Here is a 23,448-nt window from a genome sequence, read left to right as displayed (position 1 = left end):
AAAAAAAAAAAAAAAAAAAAAAAAAAAACACTACACAATGTGTTATTAGGTTCACATTACAATATTCTCACAATACCTCCATTGATTCTTATGGGATGCAAAATACATTTCCATGATTTTTAAGTTTGCACCAGCTGGCAAAAACTTGCATAAAGTCAAGTATTATGTAAGTCAGGAGAGTTCCTATATAGCTAGGAGAGTTTTGGTCTTTTTTGGGGCTAATCCTCATTGAGTCAGAGTAAAAAAAAAAAAAAGCTAATCATGAGCAGTAAAAGCATTAAAAAAAAAAAAAAAAGTGAATTTCACGTACAGTGTACGTGAAAATCACATTTCACATACACTGTACGTGAAATGTGAATAACCTAACCTAACTAATCATTTTCTTTAACAGGATTAGGCCCACTTCAGAAGATTTGAAAGTTAAAAGCATACAATGCTCATCTACCTGTAACAGTGGACAGAAATTAAAATTCTGATTTCTTCTCATCCAAAAAATGTGGTGTATCTCATAATTAGAAGAAATATAACTCATACAGAATTAGAAATTCATATTACAGTTATTGAAATTAATAAGTATAAAAGAGAGAATTTTTTTATGATCAGGCATTCCTCTACTCAGTAGCCAGCCAGTGTAGTAGGCATTATCTTCATTAGGTAAAATTTCTATGATAGCAGTATCTTGGATGATAATGGTCACTATGTTAATCACTAACATGTCAGAGGTTAGCTTGGGAAATGGTATGAGCAGGAATGGAGAACATGTTTTTGGAACATGGCAACCAAGAATCCAGTAGGTTTGTAAATTCTCAAATTTTAGTTGTTACTCTAATTGTTCATGTAGATTTTTAGTTTACAATTACCATTAAAAATAAAGTTCTTTAATGAGTGTTAGACTATTGACAGATAGTTGTGTAATCACTGCATATAACAAAAGCTGCTTGGTGAATTAATACAATGATGACATTTTGTAATCATGCTCAACTGTAATTGATACATAAAACTAAAAACAAAACATGCAAGTTATTAATATATAACAATATTAGTTCATTTAACTGATTGAGCTATGGGACATTTGCCTTAGTATTAAGAGTAGTGAAAAGACTCTACTCTACTCTACTCTACTCTACTCTACTCTACTCTACTCTACTCTACTCTACTCTACTCTACTCTACTCTACTCTACTCTACTCTACTCTACTCTACTCTACTCTACTCTACTCTACTCTACTCTACTCTACTCTACTCTACTCTACTCTACTCTACTCTACTCTACTCTACTCTACTCTACTCTACTCTACTCTACTCTACTCTACTCTACTCTACTCTACTCTACTCTACTCTACTCTACTCTACTCTACTCTACTCTACTCTACTCTACTCTACTCTACTCTACTCTACTCTACTCTACTCTACTCTACTCTACTCTACTCTACTCTACTCTACTCTACTCTACTCTACTCTACTCTACTCTACTCTACTCTACTCTACTCTACTCTACTCTACTCTACTCTACTCTACTCTACTCTACTCTACTCTACTCTACTCTACTCTACTCTACTCTACTCTACTCTACTCTACTCTACTCTACTCTACTCTACTCTACTCTACTCTACTCTACTCTACTCTACTCTACTCTACTCTACTCTACTCTACTCTACTCTACTCTACTCTACTCTACTCTACTCTACTCTACTCTACTCTACTCTACTCTACTCTACTCTACTCTACTCTACTCTACTCTACTCTACTCTACTCTACTCTACTCTACTCTACTCTACTCTACTCTACTCTACTCTACTCTACTCTACTCTACTCTACTCTACTCTACTCTACTCTACTCTACTCTACTCTACTCTACTCTACTCTACTCTACTCTACTCTACTCTACTCTACTCTACTCTACTCTACTCTACTCTACTCTACTCTACTCTACTCTACTCTACTCTACTCTACTCTACTCTACTCTACTCTACTCTACTCTACTCTACTCTACTCTACTCTACTCTACTCTACTCTACTCTACTCTACTCTACTCTACTCTACTCTACTCTACTCTACTCTACTCTACTCTACTCTACTCTACTCTACTCTACTCTACTCTACTCTACTCTACTCTACTCTACTCTACTCTACTCTACTCTACTCTACTCTACTCTACTCTACTCTACTCTACTCTACTCTACTCTACTCTACTCTACTCTACTCTACTCTACTCTACTCTACTCTACTCTACTCTACTCTACTCTACTCTACTCTACTCTACTCTACTCTACTCTACTCTACTCTACATCAAATGGCAATGCTAACCTATCATTAAAGACAGTTGGCAAACCATAAGTTTGCTAGTTTAGAAGACCTTCACACCAAAGCCTACTTGTGTTTCAAACCTTTGCCAAACCAAAGCCAAAATATCACCAGTGATTCAACACCAACAGAATACATACTGGCAATCATTGATCAGACAGAAAGTGTCTAGGTAATTTAAGAGTCAGCAGTTCCAAGCAGAAGAAAAAACACCTTCCAAATAACAAAGTGAAAAAAGGCAGCAAAGAATAGGAGTAATTTCAGGAGCACAGGTTTTGAGAACAAGTGGAGAAATACCATCAGCACCTCAAGCTTTCTTAACATCAAGATTCATCAAATCCTTCTGACAGAAGACCACAGGAGACATTGAATGGAACCTGTTGGGAAATAGTGGGAGATGTTTTACCAAGATCACTAATACATGAGCTGGAAGAAAAATGGGATGCTAGCAGGTCAGCTTTATCCTTGGCTGAAGTGACAACAGACCCATCTGGTTTGGACAGAGGTCTGAGCAGAGATGGGCAAAAGTTGCAGCCAATAGCTTTGGTAAGAGACCAGAATGCTCAGCTACCATTAGGGCAAGAAGGCAAGTTTTCTACTCTTAGCCTGTTCAAACACTAGTTCGGACTGATTAATAACTGCCTTACAATTGTTGCAAGTTTTGATGTAGGCAGAAAATGAAGAATTACAAACAAGCCAATTACAATATGCAACATTCTTCTCTTGAACAGCCTTAGCACATTTATTGGAAAACCAAGGTTTAGATAAAGGACGAGATTTTAAAGTGGAACGTGGGATAAAGGATTCCATTCCTGCAGGAATAATTTCACTGACACGATCTGAGCAAATGTTGACATCAGAACTTTTGAAACAGTAATCCAACCAAGGAAAAGAAATCTTGCAGATCATCCCATTTTGCATTCTTGTAATGCCAAACAACACAAGGTTGGGAATAGCCATGAGATAAAAGGTTCCATTGGAGAACAGACAATCACCAAGTTGTGATCTGAAGTGCCTAAAGGACCTCTCACTTAAACTTAATTAGAAGGGTTGTTTGTGAAAAAAAAAGATCAAGTGTATTGGCTGTATAATTAGGATTGTCCAGTATTCTTGTAAGTAAATGAACAATCTGTGCTAGGTCATTAGTAATTGAAAAAGCCTCAGCATCTCAACCTGCTGGGTAGGTTTGACTAGAAAACAGAAGCCAGCTGAAGTTGTGAACATTAAAATCACCAAGGAAAATTATCTCACTTTTAGGAATGTTGGACTGCAGAAAATCAAATTGCAAAGAGAGGAAGTCAAAAGGCTCCAACTGATTAGTGCAGTTGGGAGAACAGTAGAGACAACAGATGAATTTGACACAATGAGGTAGACAGATTTTAAGCCAGAGAAGATCAATGACAGAAGATTCCAAATTGCCAAGTCTCTGACAGGAAATATCAGAACTGACATATGCACATTGTTGGGGTTGAATTAAAAACAGTGGAGAAAGAAAGAGATTTCAAGTTATAATACAGATAGATATAAAGTTTACTGAGCAGTTTAAACAGGCATCCAGGAAAGCTCAGTGTACCCAGCAATAAATTGGCAAACAATCCTGTAGAGATATGGTTTTGTTAAATAAGTTTCACTGCATAAGTGAAATTCTAATATCACATTTGCAATATCATTTTCAATTATGGAGATTATCTGAAAAGATAGCTTGTTAAAGGGGTGTAAAGATGGGCAACTCAAATGAAATAAAAGGACAATCGTAGAAGGGAACTATATGTTGGCTAAACTTTGGCAACCAGGTACCTTAGAGTTTCCTGATTAAGGCTCAAAGGGATTAGAAAAATGAATGACTTAAGAATTATTCCAGAGCTAGGGGCCATCAATTCAAATTAGAATTTAGGTTAGATTGCAGGTATTTTTTTTTTTATCCAGGAAGTCATTGATTGCTACAACAAATTACCCTTACATAGTTGAGGCTGGAAATTAAACTGGGAAATTAACTATACAAGGGAAGCATATAATATTTTTTTGTGTAGTTTATGTTTTCTTTTTGCCAATTGAGCAAAAGCCTATAGCTTTTCTGCACTATATTGGAAATAATATTACTCTACTAAATAAAATAATCCTATCACTATATTTTTATATAGTAATGTATAGTATTTGTAAGTGAAAATACATTTACAGTGCACTGACTTACAAAAGTAAAAAAAAATTGTAAAGATTTATTTTGCAAAAAATTTCTATTCTTTGTTTGGTTAAAATTTTAGTGCTATTTACAAATTTCTGATCTTCAGTTTTTTAAAGTAAATGGGGTGGTTTGTGAATGTCTTAATGTATATTAAAAATACATGTGAGGTGTATTTATTTGATCAATAAAATTACCAAGAACAATAGCAAGATGAAATTTATTATTAAGTGACAATAATAGTTGCAATGAGCTGAATATTTAAAATTTCGGAAACAATATAAAAATGCTATCACCTACTGTTTTGTAGTTCTCCTGGTACACACAAATCCTGGATTACTTTTCTAGATTCTGAAACAACAGAATCAAAGACCTGCCTTTGAGCACTTGTGAAGCAAGTGACACTATGGTGTTCAAGACAGTGCACTCCTTCTTGCAGTTTTCTGCAAAATAGTTAGAAAAGCACTTTTTAAAGTTAACTCTACAGTTACTTATATATAAATAAATATTCATTTATTGCAAGTACATCACAGCACATGGCTAGGGGCATTAGTTAGCAGCAGCATGTGATGCAATAAAGCAAATGTGACAAGAAAGCAAATGCTTATGCAGCATCAGCCAAAAAAATAAAACAAACCATTCCCTCCAAATGCCTGTCCAGTTCCTCCTTAAATTTATTTAACCTATCAACTTCCACAACATAGTTGGCTAATTATCATATTTCCCCATGCATAAGACACACCCTTTTTCAAAAAATTTGGGTGTAAAAACTGGGTGCATCTTATACAGTGGTTGTAGATTTTTTTTTTACTTGCATTTCTCACTTGTTACCAGTATATTAGATTAAGTTTTGCCCAGAAATGATTTTCTTACAGTGCTGAATTCAAGTTAAGTCATCCAGTTTGCAAAAGTGAATGGTCCTCCTCCAACTGAGAAAACAATCCAAGACTGGCTATGGGAAGAACAAACCCTACTGAAAACGCCATGGCAGAAGAAGGTCATCAGAGGCAAGTCAGCAAAATGGCCTGATTTAGAGAGGGAATTGAAGACCAACTGGAATTCCTGTGTCCACAAAGATGGTTCAGCATGAGGCAAGAAGAATTACTGATGAAAAGGTTACTGATTTCAAAGGAGGACACCATTGGTGCTTCAGGTTTCTGAAACGAAAAGCACACACACACACACACCAGACTTTCCTGAAAGCTATGAGCAGGAGGGCCTTGAATTTCATCATTATTTTCACTCAATGTCAGACATCAGTTTGAGTTAGGACTGATTGCAAATATGGACAAAAATTATTTTAAAAAAAATGAATAATTCATAGCGGGCCCTGTACTCTTATCATCAAAAATCAGCCATATTCAAACTTCATAAATTCGCTAGTTATCCACAGGATCCCAATTTGATCTCTCCAAACGAAAGAGAACTGGCAAACTCTATACTATCACAGTGGCCAAAGCTGCACTGCTTCTTACCTAAACTCATCCATGTTCCGATTTTAAGGAAAAAAAAAAAAAAAAAAAAACTGATAATGTCTACTACATGCTAAAAAAAAAAGCAAGAACATAGACGTTATATAAAAACAATAAGTTATAAAACGTGGCAGTGCAAATAGTAGCAAAGATGCACAAATTTACCCCCCCCTGCAATTATTACTGGTAACAAGTTATGAAGCAGACTGCTTTCGTTATCATACGGATTTTTCGTCATATTTGATGACTCAAATAGTTGAAGTGTTTCATTACCACGATGCCAGCCATGCCTATTAAGACATACGAAAATATTCAGGGTTCCAGAAGGAACCTCAATATCAAAAGTTCATTGTTGTGCACTTCAGAAACCCTAAATTACATTTAAATTTGATAAATGAATGTTGTCACTTTTTGTACATTAATGATTCTAATTTATTAAAAATGCCTTCTATAATACTTGCAAAAATATTTCCAATTTATATTTTATTTTCTCCCCACGTTAAATACATTCCTATCCTACAGGCATAGAATGATCGCCATTTTAAAGTTGGAGTAATTAAAGTTTCGGTGATAAAAAAAAAAAAAAAAAAAAATTTCATTAATGAAACCAGAATATTACGAACGATTACATTAGCGCTTATGTTTTTTAATAATTTATCCAAATTACAACTCACCTGCACACCTGTGAGAGCTCCGAGAGTGTTGTTGCCAAAGCTAAATCTTCGCTTTGGGCGACCGATTCGAGGGTACTCATACAAGACTGGAAATCTTCTGTTGAACACTCGTTTTTGAAGTCAAAAGATATTCCTATAACAGGAAGTACGATTATTAAAATATAATTCTCTTAAATACAGAAGAGAATCTTTTGCGTCAAAACATAACATGCAAAAAATATTCAGTAATGACAACACGTAAATTATGAGTAAAGCACAGCATTCAAGAACACACCAGTAACACTTTGGTTTTGTAGCCTATTTAGAATTACAATATTTCTTAAAGCTGTTTAATCTATTTCTATCCTATTATAAGCGCTATTATGCTACTAACGAAATGAAAACCTCGCTGTTTAGAGCCATTCAAATATCACACTCCTTGTAATTACAAGAGTATAACAAAATAAGTCTACTTAATAATACTCCCTTGTGATGAGTTAAACTGATCATAAATGCTTTTCAGAAGTAGACTATTCAAATGATATTTGTGAATGCCTGTTGTAAATAGGCACAGTTCGTACTATGATTACACATACAGGGTGATTCACTATCAGTGCGACAAATTTGCAGGAGGTGTAGGGGGCACAAAGACGAACCTGAATCACATGGCATTGCAGGGTCCGAAATGCCTTCGTCATGCGGTAGAGGACGTTGAACTGGAGGTCGCGTGAACAGCGAACCTGCTGGAAGTCAGCATTTGCGAACCGGTTCCCGAGGCAGTAGGATGATAGAAGAGTATTCAAACGTTGAACTGGCCGACATGCACCTCGCGTATGGAGCTGCGGACTGTAACGGGCGCGCCGCTCTACGCTTGTACCAGGAACGTTTCCCGCACAGGCGTGCTCCTCATCATACGATTTTCGCACGTATGCACAGAAGGTTACGTGAGACTGGTTGTTTCACGACAGGTACCATGAATCGAGAACGACCAACGAGGACGCCAGACAATGAGTAGAATGTCCTACATTTTGCAGAAGGCAATCCGAGTACTCGAGCGATAGACCAACGATTGGGTATTTCCCAATCCACTGTATGGAGGATACTGTCAACAAACCAAATGAGTTCATACCATCTGCAACGCGTCCAATCATTGGAGCCTGCGGATTATCCACTCCGGAGGATTTTTGCTACTAGGTTTCTTCAACAGAAACGGTTCGCAAATGCTGACTTCCAGCGGGATCGCTTTTCACGCAACCTCCCGTTCAATGTCCTCTACCGCATGACGAAGGCATTTCGGACGCTGCAATGCTATGTGATTCGTCTTTGTGCTCCTTAGACCTCCTGCAAGTTTGTCGCACTGGTGGTGAATCACCCTGTATATACATTGTTTCTATGATACAAGTGGACTGCAAATGCTGCGGGATGGCAGGTTGGTTATAACGACCATAAATAAGGTTTTCCAGTTTTATCTTCAGTTCATTAAATCCCCTTTCCAGTGACACCTTCCTCTCATTTATATAACTTGATATTTTAAAGTGAATAGATGGAAAATGTAATATCGTTAACTATTCCTGGTACACAATTTGAATAAGATTTCTTTGTAGATGAAAGAAATCTAGACCAATATTCATAACCACATTCAAAAACACTTCTGACAAGGCCTAATACAAATTGCTGTGCAACATGTGAATGTATGTTACCCAGTTAGATAAGATAACAGATAAAAGGGTTTTAAGTGCATCAGTAACTTATTCCATATTGCGCAGTATATAATAAGCTTGTAATTTGTATATGTTCCTTGTCGGTTTCCTCAACGAAAAACCAGTTTCCGAAAAAAAAAAAAAAAGCTATCCGCGCCTCAGTCAGACTAACTCAGCCAATGTGAAGAAGGCTCACCAAAATTACACGCGTCATTGACGAGATTCGAACTCTGGTCTTTTCCACCCAGCGAGAGCCATTAACCAAATAATCTCTAGTTAAGAGAGAAAGATTTCATACTTATATTCTTTATGATTTACCTTCGTGTAGCTCATGCCTTAACCGTCTTGACGTTAGCTATCAAGATCCGACTCTCTCTCTCACTACACTTCAATCACGTGTACATACAATTGCAGCTGTTCTATACAGAAAACATGACTGTATCGCATCATTCTTGATCAGTCCATTTACCTGAATATTTATTTCTTCGATTTCAGTTTGGAGGCGAAACTGAAAGAATTACTTCGCTAATAAGTTTGTAAATTGTATGTGTTCTTTAATAGATTCAAAGACCTATGCTTATGTTTTCCAAAAGCAGCTTAAGTTACGTCGACTTTTGCTGCGATCGGATCTCGAAAACAACCAGTCTTCATTTGCATAATGCCTGCCTCATTTGAGGCCTTTGCCCACAGTTTTTTCCGTGTTGCTATACTTTCGTTTAAGTAGCTGATTACTCTTGCTTCCCACGTTGCTTATTAGAAAATTTAGTCCTCTCTTATATATGTAAATATATATATATATATATATTTGTAGATCCATATATATGGATCTACAAATATATATGGCGTGATCTCGTCCAATTCCCCTTAAAAACAACCTGAACCTCTTTCAGAGTCCATTTACATGTGATAGAAAACGTAATTCTCCTCGCGATGCAGATGATTTTTTGAAAATCTTCCACTTCACTATTTAAGATTGAGCCAAGCGAGCTCGATAATTTAGGTTCTGATTGAAGGAAGATGCTTTAGCGTTCTTTTACATAAACCGAGGATTTGCATTTACCGGACAGATGTATGGTGTTACATATGAAACATTCCGCGACATCTATTCTTAAAATAAACAGCGATACACATCAGCGGGATTTGCTGTACTATAGAAAAATTTATAATGTTTTGTGCACCAAATAAAATCATCGATTTGTCTGTTTCCAACACTTTCAGTTTTGCTCATACTGACTTATTTTATTTAATATTCTTATTATAGCATTTCCTAGTTGAAAAACAAGGACATTATAAAGCCTCTAAGCACATACGCACCGCTGCTACCTTCATCCCATCCAGAAGAGAGAACCCTTTATCCAGACACAGAAATCGTAACCTCTTTATTCATTGCAGAAAAAACTTCACTGCAGTGGATTAAAAGGAAATCCAGCACTCTGGAAACAGCATTTCTCAAAAACAAAATTGACCAAATAACGTCAAATGTATTGACTGCCTCGTCAGATACACTCATCCAAGCGCCACTCCCTACCTTAATTCAAGGTTATCCGAAAAACCCACTTAATGTCACTCTAAACATTACAGTATGCCAAATAATACTATCGTGAGACCACAGTATTTTCATATTTATTTAAAAATTCTATTAGTTTAAATCATAGATTTCTCCCATCGTGTTGAACTGCATTTTGAGCAAGTTTCTCCATCCGGAAAAAAAAAAAAAAAAAAACACCACACACACACACCACTCCCTTTCTTATCCGTGCACAACAGAAAAATTTACCATAGCATAAAGACATTAGACGAATGGGTCTAATGTCTTTATGCAGTAGGAACATCCTACCGCAACATAGTGGCATAGTATTTAGGTTCAGGTGCCATCGGTGGTTTCCCACATCTGCACCATATGTACTCTGATGAAATGCAGAACTACTGCACAACCAGAAAAAGTGTAATGTCTGGTTAATGTAGTATTGTGCTTTCTGTTTTTGTGTCTGGCTGCAGGGCCTCTGCTGGAACCCTACATTGCCTGCCACAACCACTGGGAGGTGAGCCAGGCTGCCTCTGCCAGGGTTGCCTGAGCTTTCTGACAGAGGCCATAAAAAAAAAAAAAATAGAAAGATAAGGTTTTTTTTTTGAAGAGAGCATATGGAGGAGTAAGAGAAGAGGTCAAAATGTGGGGAACACTAGTTGCAGTGGACCAATAGGGAAGGCAGTCCACTCTAAGGTAGGGAATGGAGAAGGGAGTTGAAAATCATAGGAGCAGGTGCTCCTGTGTGTATCCTGCACGCAGGGTAAATTGCATTATACTACCCCAGTCGGGGATCGCAGGGGTGGCACGTTATTCTGTTCTGCCCCGAGTTCCACAAGTTTTGCTCTTCTAGAATTTAAAACAGTCGGGGCGTTAAGGCTAAGTATGTGGCCTCTTCTTGAAGTAAAGAAGACTCCTGTTTGCGGGCGTTTCCTTGAATCTCTGTGAAAAATAAGTCTGACGTTGTCGTAAGTGAGAAACTCTTACATAAAGTGTTCCCAGGACTGCTCTTCACCACAGTGGCAATATAGGTTATTTTCTATTCTCATGGCTGTTAATTTTTGCTGGAACAGTCCATGGCCTGCAGGCAGGAAGGTGACTTGCAATCCAGGCAAGTACCAGGGAGGAGGCTGTGGGGGAAGTCCAACTTATTGAGGGAATAAACCTTTTGGCGATTGCTCCTTTTGGCGTTGTCCCATGTTTCTTGCCAGAGGTTTTGTAAGTGATCTGCAATTTTTCTTCTTAGGGTCATTTGCATGTTTCAACTGCAGATTTAACAATTGCGGTGGGATTCCCTTCTTCAGACGCTGGAAGAGACCCATCTTGACAACTTACAGATAGAGGTAAGTAACCTGCAATGACTTGTAATGCAGGGGTGCTGACAGTACAGCATGCCCTGGTAACCGATAGTAACATCGGTCTTTGAATGGAATCAAGCTCGCACTTGTTCCTTTCCACGATTGCCTTTTCACACCAGATGGAGGCTCCATAGCACACAATCGGAACACATACTAATGATACATATTAATGATAGAGCTTTATTCTTTAGGCCCCAATCCACTCTACTAATCCGCCTTATCATTGCAGTGTATTTTCGGATTTTAGCAGACGGGTATTTTAAGGGGGTGGAAGGATAAGTTGCCGTGTAGATACAGGCCCAGATACTTGATTTCTGGGTAGAGACGGATCAGGGTGTTGTTAATTTTATCACTGGTGCCTGTCGCATTTGGAGCTTTCCTTTTAGAAGGAAAAACTTTTTTTTCACTGGAGATTGTTAATTTGTGCAATGGCAGCCTAGTCTTGAAGTTTTCCCAATGCAAAGTTGGCTTGAACTTCCAATGTGGCTCTTGTACCAGAATGAACAACCAGTACGAGATCATCAGCAAAGGCCAGGGGCTTGACCTCGCCGAGATCCATCCCCAGGAACTTCCCCCCCCCCTTTGGTAGTTAGTGTATACGTGTCTAACGGCACCAGGGGTTTCCCCCATCTCCGCCCTTTGGTAGTTATTGTTATTGGCGCATCGGCTTCTGTGGCCATAATGCACCTCCCAAGGTTTTTGCAGTACTTTGATCCAAGCCCGAGGCGGGATTCGAACCTGCAACCTTTGGGTTGCCAGGCAGGCACTTTATTCACCCGGCTAGCCCGAGGAACTCGTCTAAGACAATGGACCAAAGAAATGGCCCAAGAACAGAGCCCTGAGGACAGCCTCGCAGTATATTCCTGATGACTGTTCAGTATTTGTTGGTTACCTGCACTGTTCTATTGCTGAGGTAGGACTTTATACTGTTATATAGACTGCTGGACGTCTTGGCCTGCCGAAGTCTTTGAAGTATGCTGGGCCACCATAGTCGATCGAAGGCTCCCGCAAAGTTCACCATTATGGCTAGAGAGTATTTAGATTCTGTCTTGGTAGCTAGAGAGATTGATCTGTGGATAACACCTTCTGTACTGCAGCCTGTTTTAACACCAAACTGATGCGGAGATGGTAATTGTTACTCAGGGTAGTAGTCGGTGAAACGGGAGATCAAAAGAAGTTCTTTTAAGTTTGGCCAAAACAGAAAACAGGCTATTGGTCTGTAAGAAGTCTGTACTTGAGCTGGTTGTTTCGGGATTAACTTCAGTGTTGAAATTTTCCAGAAGTCAGGAAATGTTCCTTCAGCGAGGCATCTATTAAATAAACTTAAGAGTTATAGGACAGTGTTCTGCGAACTTTTTTACTACGTCGACTTCCAGCAAGTCCAAGCCTGGGGTTTTTTTTTTACCAGGGCCAAATTCATTTCCAGGGATGCGAAAAGCGGTTCACTAATATCTGATATGTATGCCCTGTTCCTGTCAATGATTTCTTGTTGCTCTAGTGTCGGTGCCAAGTCATCAGTTGGGTAGACATTGTCCAGTATGTTGTTGAGAGAATCAGACCAAAAGTATGTCGAGGTTCCATCCGGCCTGATTGTAGTTTCCAAAACTTCACCTCTGGTTAGTCTGTTTGTAATGATCCGAAATACAATGCCCCATGGATCGCCATTTACCACTGTGGAAACTAGTTTGCCATGACTCCTTCTTACATCTGCGCATTTCTTATCACACGGTAAGCCTCTCGTGCAAAAGCATCCTGCTGCAACAGTGAGATTTTCTTTTCCGAAAATTTGAAAGCCTACTCTACCCATGCAGGTTCAACCCTTGGAGGGATACACTGGATGCGAAGGCGCCGAGCACTTGCCAATTATGGCATTCTGAATATTGCTCTTCTAGAATTGAAAGTGGTAAAAAAAAAAAAAAGTGGTAAAATATTGTCTGATGATTTTTACAAATGTGACTATTTTAAATGCCAATCACATACAACAAGCGGCCAGTAATGAAGAACTATATATCATCGTTCTCGACATATCCACTTGGTACTACAGGAAGAGTCTTAGAACTGCTCTAAGTGTAGAAAACTATACATTACAATAAGACTGCAATTTGCAGCACCATGATGGTCCAAAAGAATAGCGCCTTTTCTGTCCCCCCCCCCAGCTCAAGAAATCACTTCGACCAACTTGTTATAGTCTGACGATATAAAATATTTCAGTCATGAACTTGAATGTCTTAAACATCATCCATTAATTACGGCTTTTGGAGGTATTCTTCAGTCTACAGGTTCTTTTTAAATCCGTAGACCACAAAAAGCGCCAAAATAACTCAAAATAACGAGGTGAAAGTCATTTTGACTATCACGCTAATCCCGGGTGCAATCGTTTCGGAAGGAAAAAAAAAACTAACCTGCTTAAGAAACACTGAAAAGTACGCCTCCAAAAAAACAAGAACACCTGTTCACGAAGCTCACGCCTCATGACGCAATACTCGACAAAATTGCGAATCGCCGATACTATGAGCAACAATTAAAATGGTAAATCAGCTCAATCATATCTCAAGCAAGATTGCTCGCCATACAGTTCTGATAACTCAAATGATTCAAGGCTTGCCAAATGGAATATCCAGATTCCTTCTGTACAGCTTTCCAATGTCACGCCAAGAAGGCAACTATGGCGTTGCGTGCTTCTTAGAAATCAGTTATCCAGATTTTTGAAGAACGATCCCTTCTGGATATCTGGACTGGAAAATGGTAAGAATCGTGGGTATCAACCACTATGGCCCTTAAAACGTTCCTCAAAACCTGAACTCCAGAATACAACATAGTAGAGATACACAATAAAGCTAGTTTATGTAGCAGCAGCAGCAGCAAAAAAAAAAAAAAAAAAAAATCAATGTACAGTACTAATAAGTGACGTAGCCCAGTGGTCAGGAGCGAGAGTGCATAGCACGCGTTCCTTAAGTGGACCGGGGGTTCAAGCCCGTGGCTACTAAATACGATAAAATATTTGTATTGACGATTTATTGTAAACTCTGACTTGGTTGTCGTGCCGGAATATAAACAGAAAATTTAATTAAAACACTGCAACTTTAAAATATCCTCTGCTACAGTTTCATAATCTTTGAGTTACACATAGATATCTGCCAATATGAATATTCACTGTTGATAATCAGATCAAGAGTATTTACTCCCTCTGGTTGCTGTGGAAAACCATCATCCAATAAGTCCACAAAAGTCCCGCTAGATTGAGAGTGACCAACTCACAAGTTCCTTTATGACTAGCATTGTGGATTATGAAGACGCATTAGACTCCATACAGCAAAAGGCAATGTTCAGGCACTGGAAAAAACAAGGCATAGACACCCCATAAATTATGATTTTGAAGAAAATCATGAGAATCCTACCTCCTTTATTAGACTAGACCAGGATTCTCAATGGGAGTGAGGGAGAAAAAAAAAAAAAAAAAAAAAAAAAAACAGGTATTACAATGGTTTGTGGCCCTCCAAAGTTCAACCCTGCCTGACGACATATTATTCCGTAATATTTAATTCCCAGAAGAAAATACAGCAGAGCGAGTGGAAGCAGTAACTAAAGTAATTAAGTTTTAATATGACAAGTAGCTTTCAGGGTGACAAACCCCTTCCTCAACAAAAAAGGTATATACAGAAATGCAAACAAAGTTAGGAATGGAATAAATTGTACTAAATATGCTGTGCGTGATCAGATGACTGGGAGAGTGCATACATGAAGGAAGGTGTTCATCATTCACTAGGCCAGATAAGGCGATTGTTGGTGTGCGGCACACACACATGGGATTGCTGCCAGCGTTTGTCGTCTTTCAAAACTACTCACTCCAAAACTGGATGTAGTCTTGTACCTCTACCGCGATTTAAGACTGACAGATGGATATAGGGACTAACCATAAGTGATGATAGTAGTCTTGAGATTGGTCGATCACCTCACTATCGCGCCTGGGGTTGAGGTCATGAGTTGACCAAAAATGTGGCAGCTGCTATGTAGGGGAAAACTCCAGACGTCTTCAGGACCGCCTCGCGGAACATGACAAGTCCATCTGCCTGGGTGACTGCGATGACAACATTTTTGGTCAAATTCCAAGAACTGATTCAACTTCCAATGAAACTAACTTGCCCTTTATTTTGAATAGCAGACAATTTGTCATTACAATCATGGCCACCGCAGTGGGTAGGTGAGGTAAGCGTTGTTTATGGTTCAGAAGGGTGCAAAAATATTTTTAACACATACAAGTCGGACCTCTGTTTAACAGACTTCTTAATAGTGAAATTTCTTATTTAGCGATTTTTTAAATTTCCGCTTAATTATATTTAATAAATATATCATTATCAATTGATTCAGGTAATTGGCCAGAAAACCTCACGAAACAACGCAATTATACGATTCAAAATTATCCTACTCAAATTAAAAATATCCTTCCGATTAAAGTCAAAGAAAATTCAGATGTTTATAATATGAAAATTCCGAAAAAAAAAAAATAAAGAAAAAGGTTACTTTATTCTTTATCGCAAAATTCTTACCGTATTTTGCTTTCGTTGAAAGATATTTGCCGATTGTTAAAACCAACTAAGTGATCAATTTGGATTCAGTAATTGGAAAAATTTATATGCTATTTTAGGTAAGCATAAAAACAAGTGGTAAAAAACATTGAAAATCATAAAGTGGTTAGATCTAACACAGTCACTAAAGACAAATATTACAATCGACGCTAGAGAACAGAAATTATATGATACAGAAAAAATGTATTGGTATTCGGTAACTGAAAGAATAATATATATGATACTATTTTTAGCAAGGCAGTGTATAGCGTTCGGGGATCTGCAAAAGATTTATATGAAAATAACAAATGGTAACTTTTAAAAATTCATGAAACAATTGCTAAATTTAATTCAGTTATGGCACAACATATTTTCCATATTCAGAAATCTGTATCAAAAAATATCAGCATTATTTAGGTGATCAAATACAAAATAAAAAATTGTTGAAATAATTTTATAAATTATTACAGATAAAAAATGCTAGAAGTGACTAGATATTTTGCTATGATTTTGGATACAACATCCAATGTAATTAATGTTCAACAGAAGACTAATTTAACCCCAGGGGCTCAACATCTGGGGAGTATGGGCTTGGCACACCCAGCGTCCTGAGCTGGATATCATTATTCTTCTCTTTCTTGCTGATTCTCTCTCGGGAATTTATTTTTTTTTTTTTGGCTGGTGCAGCATAAGCACCAGGCTTCCTCGCACCATATAGCTAATAATCTCATTTAAGTTTAGTAGTCTTGAGAAAAACTGGTGTACAAATTTAGCTTTAGCTGAAAACAAAAATAAATTCTTTTTTCCCCAAGTGAAACCGAACAGTTTCACAAGTGAAACTGTTCGGTTTCACTTGGGGAAAGAGCTATACGCGAGCCATTATGCAGCAGTTAAGAGTGTCACAAATCGACAATGTGTGCCGAAGAAGCAGTCCACAGCTAGCGAGTCCAAGAAACGATCAGATAAGACATTGACGGAGAGACACGCGCACTGAAAGAGGCTACTTACCTCATCTGGTAATATGAGACCCTACAGCTGTGAACAGCCACAAAATTGCAGCTCTTGTGTTTTCATGAAACCTAGACAGTAGAAATTTGTTTTGTGCGAAGTCACGCTTGTGTTTCGACATGGAAACCCAGAGAACGCATGTTCTGTCCTAACAGTTGGGACAAGCGTGGTATGGGACAGGTCCACAATTACCGTGGAAAGAATTAAAAGTTAGATTTCCATCTCCACGGTAGGCAACAACCAAATTATTGTTTCCAGTGACAGCTGCATGTTTTTCTCCCTCAAAAAACGTTAAGTCGAAACATACCAATTTTCGATCTCTAAGATTGAGAAAAACTGAACAGACTAACTACAATTTATGTACACTGCATCTAGTTTATGCCTTGTTGTGTAACGCAACTTCTGGTCGAGTGTTATCACTTAATTCATCAACTTGAACTCTTATGAAAAAGAGCGAATAATTCAAACTGGTTCCATTATTTTATTAGATAATAAAGTTTCGCCTTCAATTTTAGGAACGTATTGATTGTGTACTTCTGGGGAAACACGTGCCTATCTAAGGTTGGAGGACTAGCTTTCTGAACCTAGTTTTATTATGTGAAAGCAATTCGGATTGAGACAAGCGACATTTCAAAATCGCAATGGGATACATAACAGCTATATTTAGGGTCAGCAGCGATACAATTTATTATTAAACAAATTCTTTTCATTCTCAGGTCAGCTTATAAAATTCTCACTTACTTTCCACTCCCATATTTACATGATCGATGTCTTCGGTTTACACTTGACATCCTCTGGCAGTTCATGGTGCTGTCAACACTGTTGCGACAGAGTAGTTCTTGAATTCCTTGACATAGTGAGGACTTTCTTATTCAAGAAATGTCTAAAATAGTTTCTCGTGCTGCTTTGGTAAAAAAACTACAACAAGGTTTATATTGAGTCACACGCCAGCATCGGAACATTGTTTTTCATTGAGTATTGCGGTTTGGTATGGTTTGCAGTGGCTATTATAATTGACGTTCTGTACTTGAAAATGAGCCAACAATAACTTGAACTGTTTTCTTCAAGTATCAACGTTTGTGTTGCTTTAAATGTGTCGTTTTAGAGGGTCATCCCACCCTGTAATTGGGCAAAAACAGGAGGAGTGGAAGTGTTAGTTATACAAGTTGTGTATCCCATCAATGTTCCCAAAATTTAGCAGTGACCGCGTAATACACTAAATTAAAAAAAGTATAACAATTTAAGTGTACTAATTATGGTTTATTTTCATAGAAAAGGCAATTAAAGACCAATTCTGTCCAGTACCATTTCTCTTTTGAAATAAAAGTGTATAAAGCTATCCGTTTATAATGATAAAAGTTACACCGATGAGGTGGCAAACGCCAAAAATGCAGTTTGGAGCACCAATATAAAAGTAGAAATACCATACAGTGCTTCTCTTATGCAAAGAGCTCTATTTGCAGTGAAATAAGTCTCAGAGATCAATGCCGTCTAAATATCTTCAGATAAGAGATTACGTTTGTAATCTTTACCTAAATGATAATGAAGTTTTCATCGAAATAATTAAGTATATTAGAAATTTGCTTACCGATATGGTTACAGCTGCGTGGGTTTAATTTTGGATTACTACATAAAAAGAAAAGCACGTGCACTATTATTTTCCATAAGTGCTGGGTCGCTTACATTTTCTTTTATAGCTTAAAAAAAAAACACCTCTTCTTTAAGAGATTTATTACTGATAAATTTAGTTTAATATTTAAGCTAGCCGAATTCCCTATTAATCTAGTATTTTGTGTAACACAGAAGGAACTCATGTTTGATTTCAATGTCACAGGAAGCGAAGAACAAACCGATGGACCACGCGGAGTCCAGTAGCACTAGCGCTTAATTCAGCCGTGGTTCGAGCTCACATTACCACTAAATACGACTGATGATAAAGTTGTCGAATAACTAGTTTCAAGCTACGAGTCATGTAGCTCTACTCTGTTTAAATGAAAGAAAAAAAAAAAAAAGTTTTCCGTCATGAAATACGCGAAAGGACTATTTTAAGCGTACATATAAATAGTAGGGCTATTAACTATCGTTACCAATAGTCTTCATAAAATTCCTACCTTGCACCCACAGACGTCTCTTTAGAGTATCATATCCGGTGTGTTTCTGAGATGACAAAGAGCTATCTTCAGAAGTTTCTTGACTGGGAAATAACTCAAAGAAAGCTTGCCTTAATTCGATTCCAAGTTGTCCACATGTATAGAAAACATATCCACTGCTACCTTCATAAATCACGAAAGCAGGGAGGGGAAAGGAGAGAGATCAGCATTTATTAACCTCTCCAAAGCTGCGGACTATCTTTCAATCGAAGGGAGAACAAAAATCATGCCAAATACAACACCAAAGGCCTTGATGCCTTTGAGTATCAAGTATCGGCACATTTCAGTTTTAGAGAGGAAGAGCACCAACCACTCAACTTAATACAATTAATTCTAGAGCTGCCACGTTCGGGTGTGCACCACACAAAGCCATCCGAAGTTTAATAACTAAAAAAAATACTGTTTATTTTCGTTATTTGTACTTCATTATAAATAAAAAAAAATTCCGGACTATTACATTATCAAGTAATAATTTGTTTTCAGCGGTATATAAGGAACAAAACTTGAAGAATAAGAAAAATTCACCTCAAAATGATACGAAGAACACTTCCTAATGACACTCCACGATGAGAACAGAGAGATTAGGAAGTGTTCTACGTATCATTCTTCTACAGATATTGAAATACAATTAACAGAGCATTGTAGCTGTTTTATACTAAAATGAAACAAAGAAAACTTCAGGAATTTGTTATGAAGTGTAAAAACATTGTTTTAATTACAAGCGCTTCATTAAATAATTCCAAATTACATAAAATAATCTAAAACGATCATTTGTGGGTGGGAAGTGCCAATAAGCCTTTGCACAAAGTTGTCTCATAGGCATGCAGCGTTCCTGATTAAGGAAGAGAAAAAAAGAAAACCCAATTAAGAGTATAAAAACCACAAAAAAATGAGGAAAAGACAGACCACATTTTCACTCAATCAAGCTTTGTTCTCGCAAGCTTATTAGTAACGACTGGTAAGCAGTATTCCCTCATTATCTGTACCTTGCGTGTTTACTCTTGTGTAGGTTATCTACTAGTATTCAGTAATAATTGTGTAGGTTATCTACTAGTATTATGACCTTCATTACGAATCCTTCCAGCGAGTAGAGTTGGGGAGCATTGTTCAATCCCTTTTGGATTCTATTAAAATCGATTGAACCAATCGTCAACTTATTATGACAGTATTAGCATGATTTCGGACATTTTGGTTTGCAAATTAACCTTTATACATTTTTAATAAAATAAACCGTTCAGTCCTGTGTACACCCACACAACTTAAACTTTCTGTTGAAGAATATAATGAAAGGAAAGGAAAACCGAGGGGAGGAGAAGACCTGCAACTAGGTGGAAGGATGGGATCAGTGAACTTCTGGGCATGATACTTTACAATGCTGCTAGTATCGAACACGATCGATGCAGTTCGAGGAATTTGTTGGTGGCCACAACAGCTCCTCAAGGAGCTATGTGACTGGAAGAAGAACACCCACACTGTTGCAGAATGAAAGGCTTTAAAGTTGTAGGATACTAACAAATATAAGTACTGTCTAGTCATTTAGGCGTGCGGCCCCGTTATTTCGAAATGTCATAACAACTACATGAGCTGGACATTACCGAAACGTTTAGAAAAGCCATAGGTACAATTCACTTCATAATGATATAATTTTGTGGAAACGAAATTAAGATCAAAGTTATAAAAATGGATACCCTACTCAGAACAATTCGGGAAATATCCATATTCTGAAGGGTTTCCAATTATGATCTATGGGGAAAATATTATTCTCAATTATATAAAATTGTGGCCCAGTGCACTGAAAGAAGTCTGACGTACGGTTCAAGGATGCGTCCCCGAAGCAGCGGGCGGGTATATATTATGCCTCAGTCCACCCACTCCATAGTAATTCCATTCCTTGATGTTAGGGAGGGATTTCCATTTGTTCACCCCTATCTTTACAGAAGGAAGGCAAAATAAGCTGAATCTAGACTCGCTCGTAAACATAGAACTAACCCAAATTGAAAGTAGTATTTCCCTGCGAAAAGGAGAGATGGATACGAATCAAGGTCGTTCTGTATTTATTGACCTTGCTCTCAGCGTTTGGGATTCAGTTATGTCATCCCGGAGCTATTGTAAACTTAAGTACTATTCTGTCATCTAGTTGTTGATCTGATCCTTAGATCTTTCACACCTCTTCAGGAGCCGTTTCTAGGACTGAAGTATCACATCTGATAGACAGTCAGGATTCCTGCTACCTCTGCCTGTGATTGGTTCCTGCCAATCACTATCCACCGCAGCGAATCACCTACTCGCTGTGCGGGTGGAGAATGATTGGCCTGAAACGTTACTTACACGTGCTTTTGTATCAGTTTCATCTATTTATCAACTGCGAAAACTAGCCAATTCTCAATTAATTCCGAATATTCATTACAAGATTTTCGACTAACGATTTTGACAATTTCTGAAAAAGATCAGCAGTATTTTACAAGAATGTAAGAAGATGAATCGCCAAAAGAATTTCGGTTTGACTGGTTTATCTCGTTGGACACGTTAAACTGGAATAAATTGCAATTTTAAACGTAGATATGAGCAACCCAAATGTTTCATTACGAAAACATTTCAGTCGAGTTATTCTACTGAATGAATCTTATTCGATTCGTGTTTAAGATGGCTGCTCCAAACTCGTAATGGCGATCATTAATTTTGTCTGTTTTTATATATTTAGAATTCGAATAAGAGAGAAAAGCACCTGCTTGCTTAAATTTAGCAAGAAATTTACATAAGATTATAAAAATCATTTTCTTCTTGAATGTCATAGGACAAAATTCACATTACATTTCTTCCCCCTCCAAATGTTCGCTTTATATAAAAAAAAATGAACAGCATCAACAAAACTACAGTCAATGCATGAAAGTGTAATTACAACTTCATCAGTAATCACACAGATGATCTTTTATGTTGTCCGTTTTAAGGAATTATCTAAAATTTAATTCGAATCGCTGCAATTGAATTTCTACAGTATTCTTCTCTTAGAGAAGGTACTGGTAGATGCAACGATCTGTCTAATCGAAATATATTTTTTCGATCACTACTTCACAACCTCTTTCTCGAGATCAAGAAATTCCATCTCATCACTCTGGCTGCGCCTAGAGTAGTAGTGCTGGGAAAATCCCTGAAGCGTACCCTCCGTACTCAATGAACTAATAATACTTCTTTCCTCCACCCCACCATCACCGTTTAGCTTTGCTTCCTTCTCACGTTGATTTAGGTTCTTTTAATGTTTGGTGTGCTTATTAAACACAGCCACCGAACTTTATTCCAAATTACGTTATTCTGCAAGTAATAATTGAATTCACTTGCACAATCTTACGAATAATTGTGTTCTACACCACTAATGAATCTCATACAAAAGACCTATTATATTAATATCAAATAGTAATGAATATATTATAGAGCTTATAAAACCAAATGGACTTCGAAGTCTTCCCCAGAATACTTTTCCACTTAAGTGTTTCAGAATTGATAGCGTAAGCCGGCCAATGAGACCTAGAACCATCAAGCGATTCAACTCTTCTTTTGAACTCTGCCGGACATCTTTCAACAACAACCCGTTGCCTGGCCCCCACGCTCACCTGATTTATCGAGCCTTTATTTCTTTCTGTGGGGGCCCTCAAATCTATCGTGTATGAATCGCCTGTGGAGACGGAAATGGATCTCGTGGCGAGATTCCTCTGGGCTGCTGCTACTGTCAAAGAAACTCTAGGTGTGTTCGACCGTGTCCTCCAATCCACCCTGCGTCGGTGTGACGCATGCATCGTGTCTCATGGTGGAACCTTCGAGCATCTGTTGTAACATCATGAAATGCATCCATCTCTTACTCCATTGGTAATATTATGTCAAATAAATGTTTGCCACTAGTTACTGTGTTGTGTCATTTCTGCTTCTTGTGCCTCTGCTACTACTTTCCCGTGGCGTTTCCGGTTATGGGTTCCTATGCGATTCACATTCCTTTAGATGTTACCTACCTCCCCTAAACGCTTGTACCAATATTTTTGAGACACCCTGTATATTGATAGTTACAATAGCACAAGTCAGCTGGGCATGATCATGTATCACGAGTCTGGTGCCGGTAAAGCAGAATTACACGTGATGATCGTCAGCGCTCATCTCACTGCAATACAGTACATTCTATAATAGGGTGAAAGTGTACTCCCCTCGTCCAATTCATAGTACTATTATTGGTGGCTATGTGTAGTGCTTCAAGCCGTGAGTGCTGGCGGTAATCACATGAACAGTCGACGATTTTAATATCCCGTTGGGGATCAAGAACATTGGGTTGAGCAGCACAATCTTGATCATCCCAACGGGATATTGAAATCGTCGACCGTTAAAATAACGTATTAACGCTTTTATCTTATGTATAAATCATTTTTATTTTAATAAAAATGATTTTAACCAGTTAGTCTGGTCGTCGCAAGAAACTTTGATGATATAATGCAACCCGACGCACAAGGCCTGTTTTCTAAAGCTTAATGTCTTACATAATATTTGTGGTAATG

General features: G+C 37.8%; 1 protein-coding gene across 1 annotated transcript in view; it reads right to left on the bottom strand.

Annotated features, from left to right (window-relative positions):
- The window catches only part of LOC150079262 (uncharacterized), a 46,032-nt gene that overhangs the window by 18,691 nt on the left and 3,893 nt on the right, over positions 1-23,448 (bottom strand). The window contains exons 2-3 of the mRNA XM_090383667.1: positions 6,629-6,761; positions 4,783-4,925 (exon numbers count right to left, since the gene is read on the bottom strand). Of these exons, the coding sequence (XP_090239793.1) occupies positions 4,783-4,925; positions 6,629-6,761 (276 nt within the window). The remainder of the gene's footprint in view (positions 1-4,782; positions 4,926-6,628; positions 6,762-23,448) is intronic.

Source organism: Mastigoproctus giganteus, chromosome 10, assembly GCF_048544385.1.
Source record: "Mastigoproctus giganteus isolate SK-2022 chromosome 10, ASM4854438v1, whole genome shotgun sequence".
In the NCBI taxonomy this organism is placed as follows: Eukaryota; Metazoa; Arthropoda; class Arachnida; order Uropygi; family Thelyphonidae; genus Mastigoproctus; species Mastigoproctus giganteus.
The sequence above is the reverse complement of the archived record's forward strand: the minus strand, read 5'-3'. Positions and strand labels throughout refer to the sequence as shown.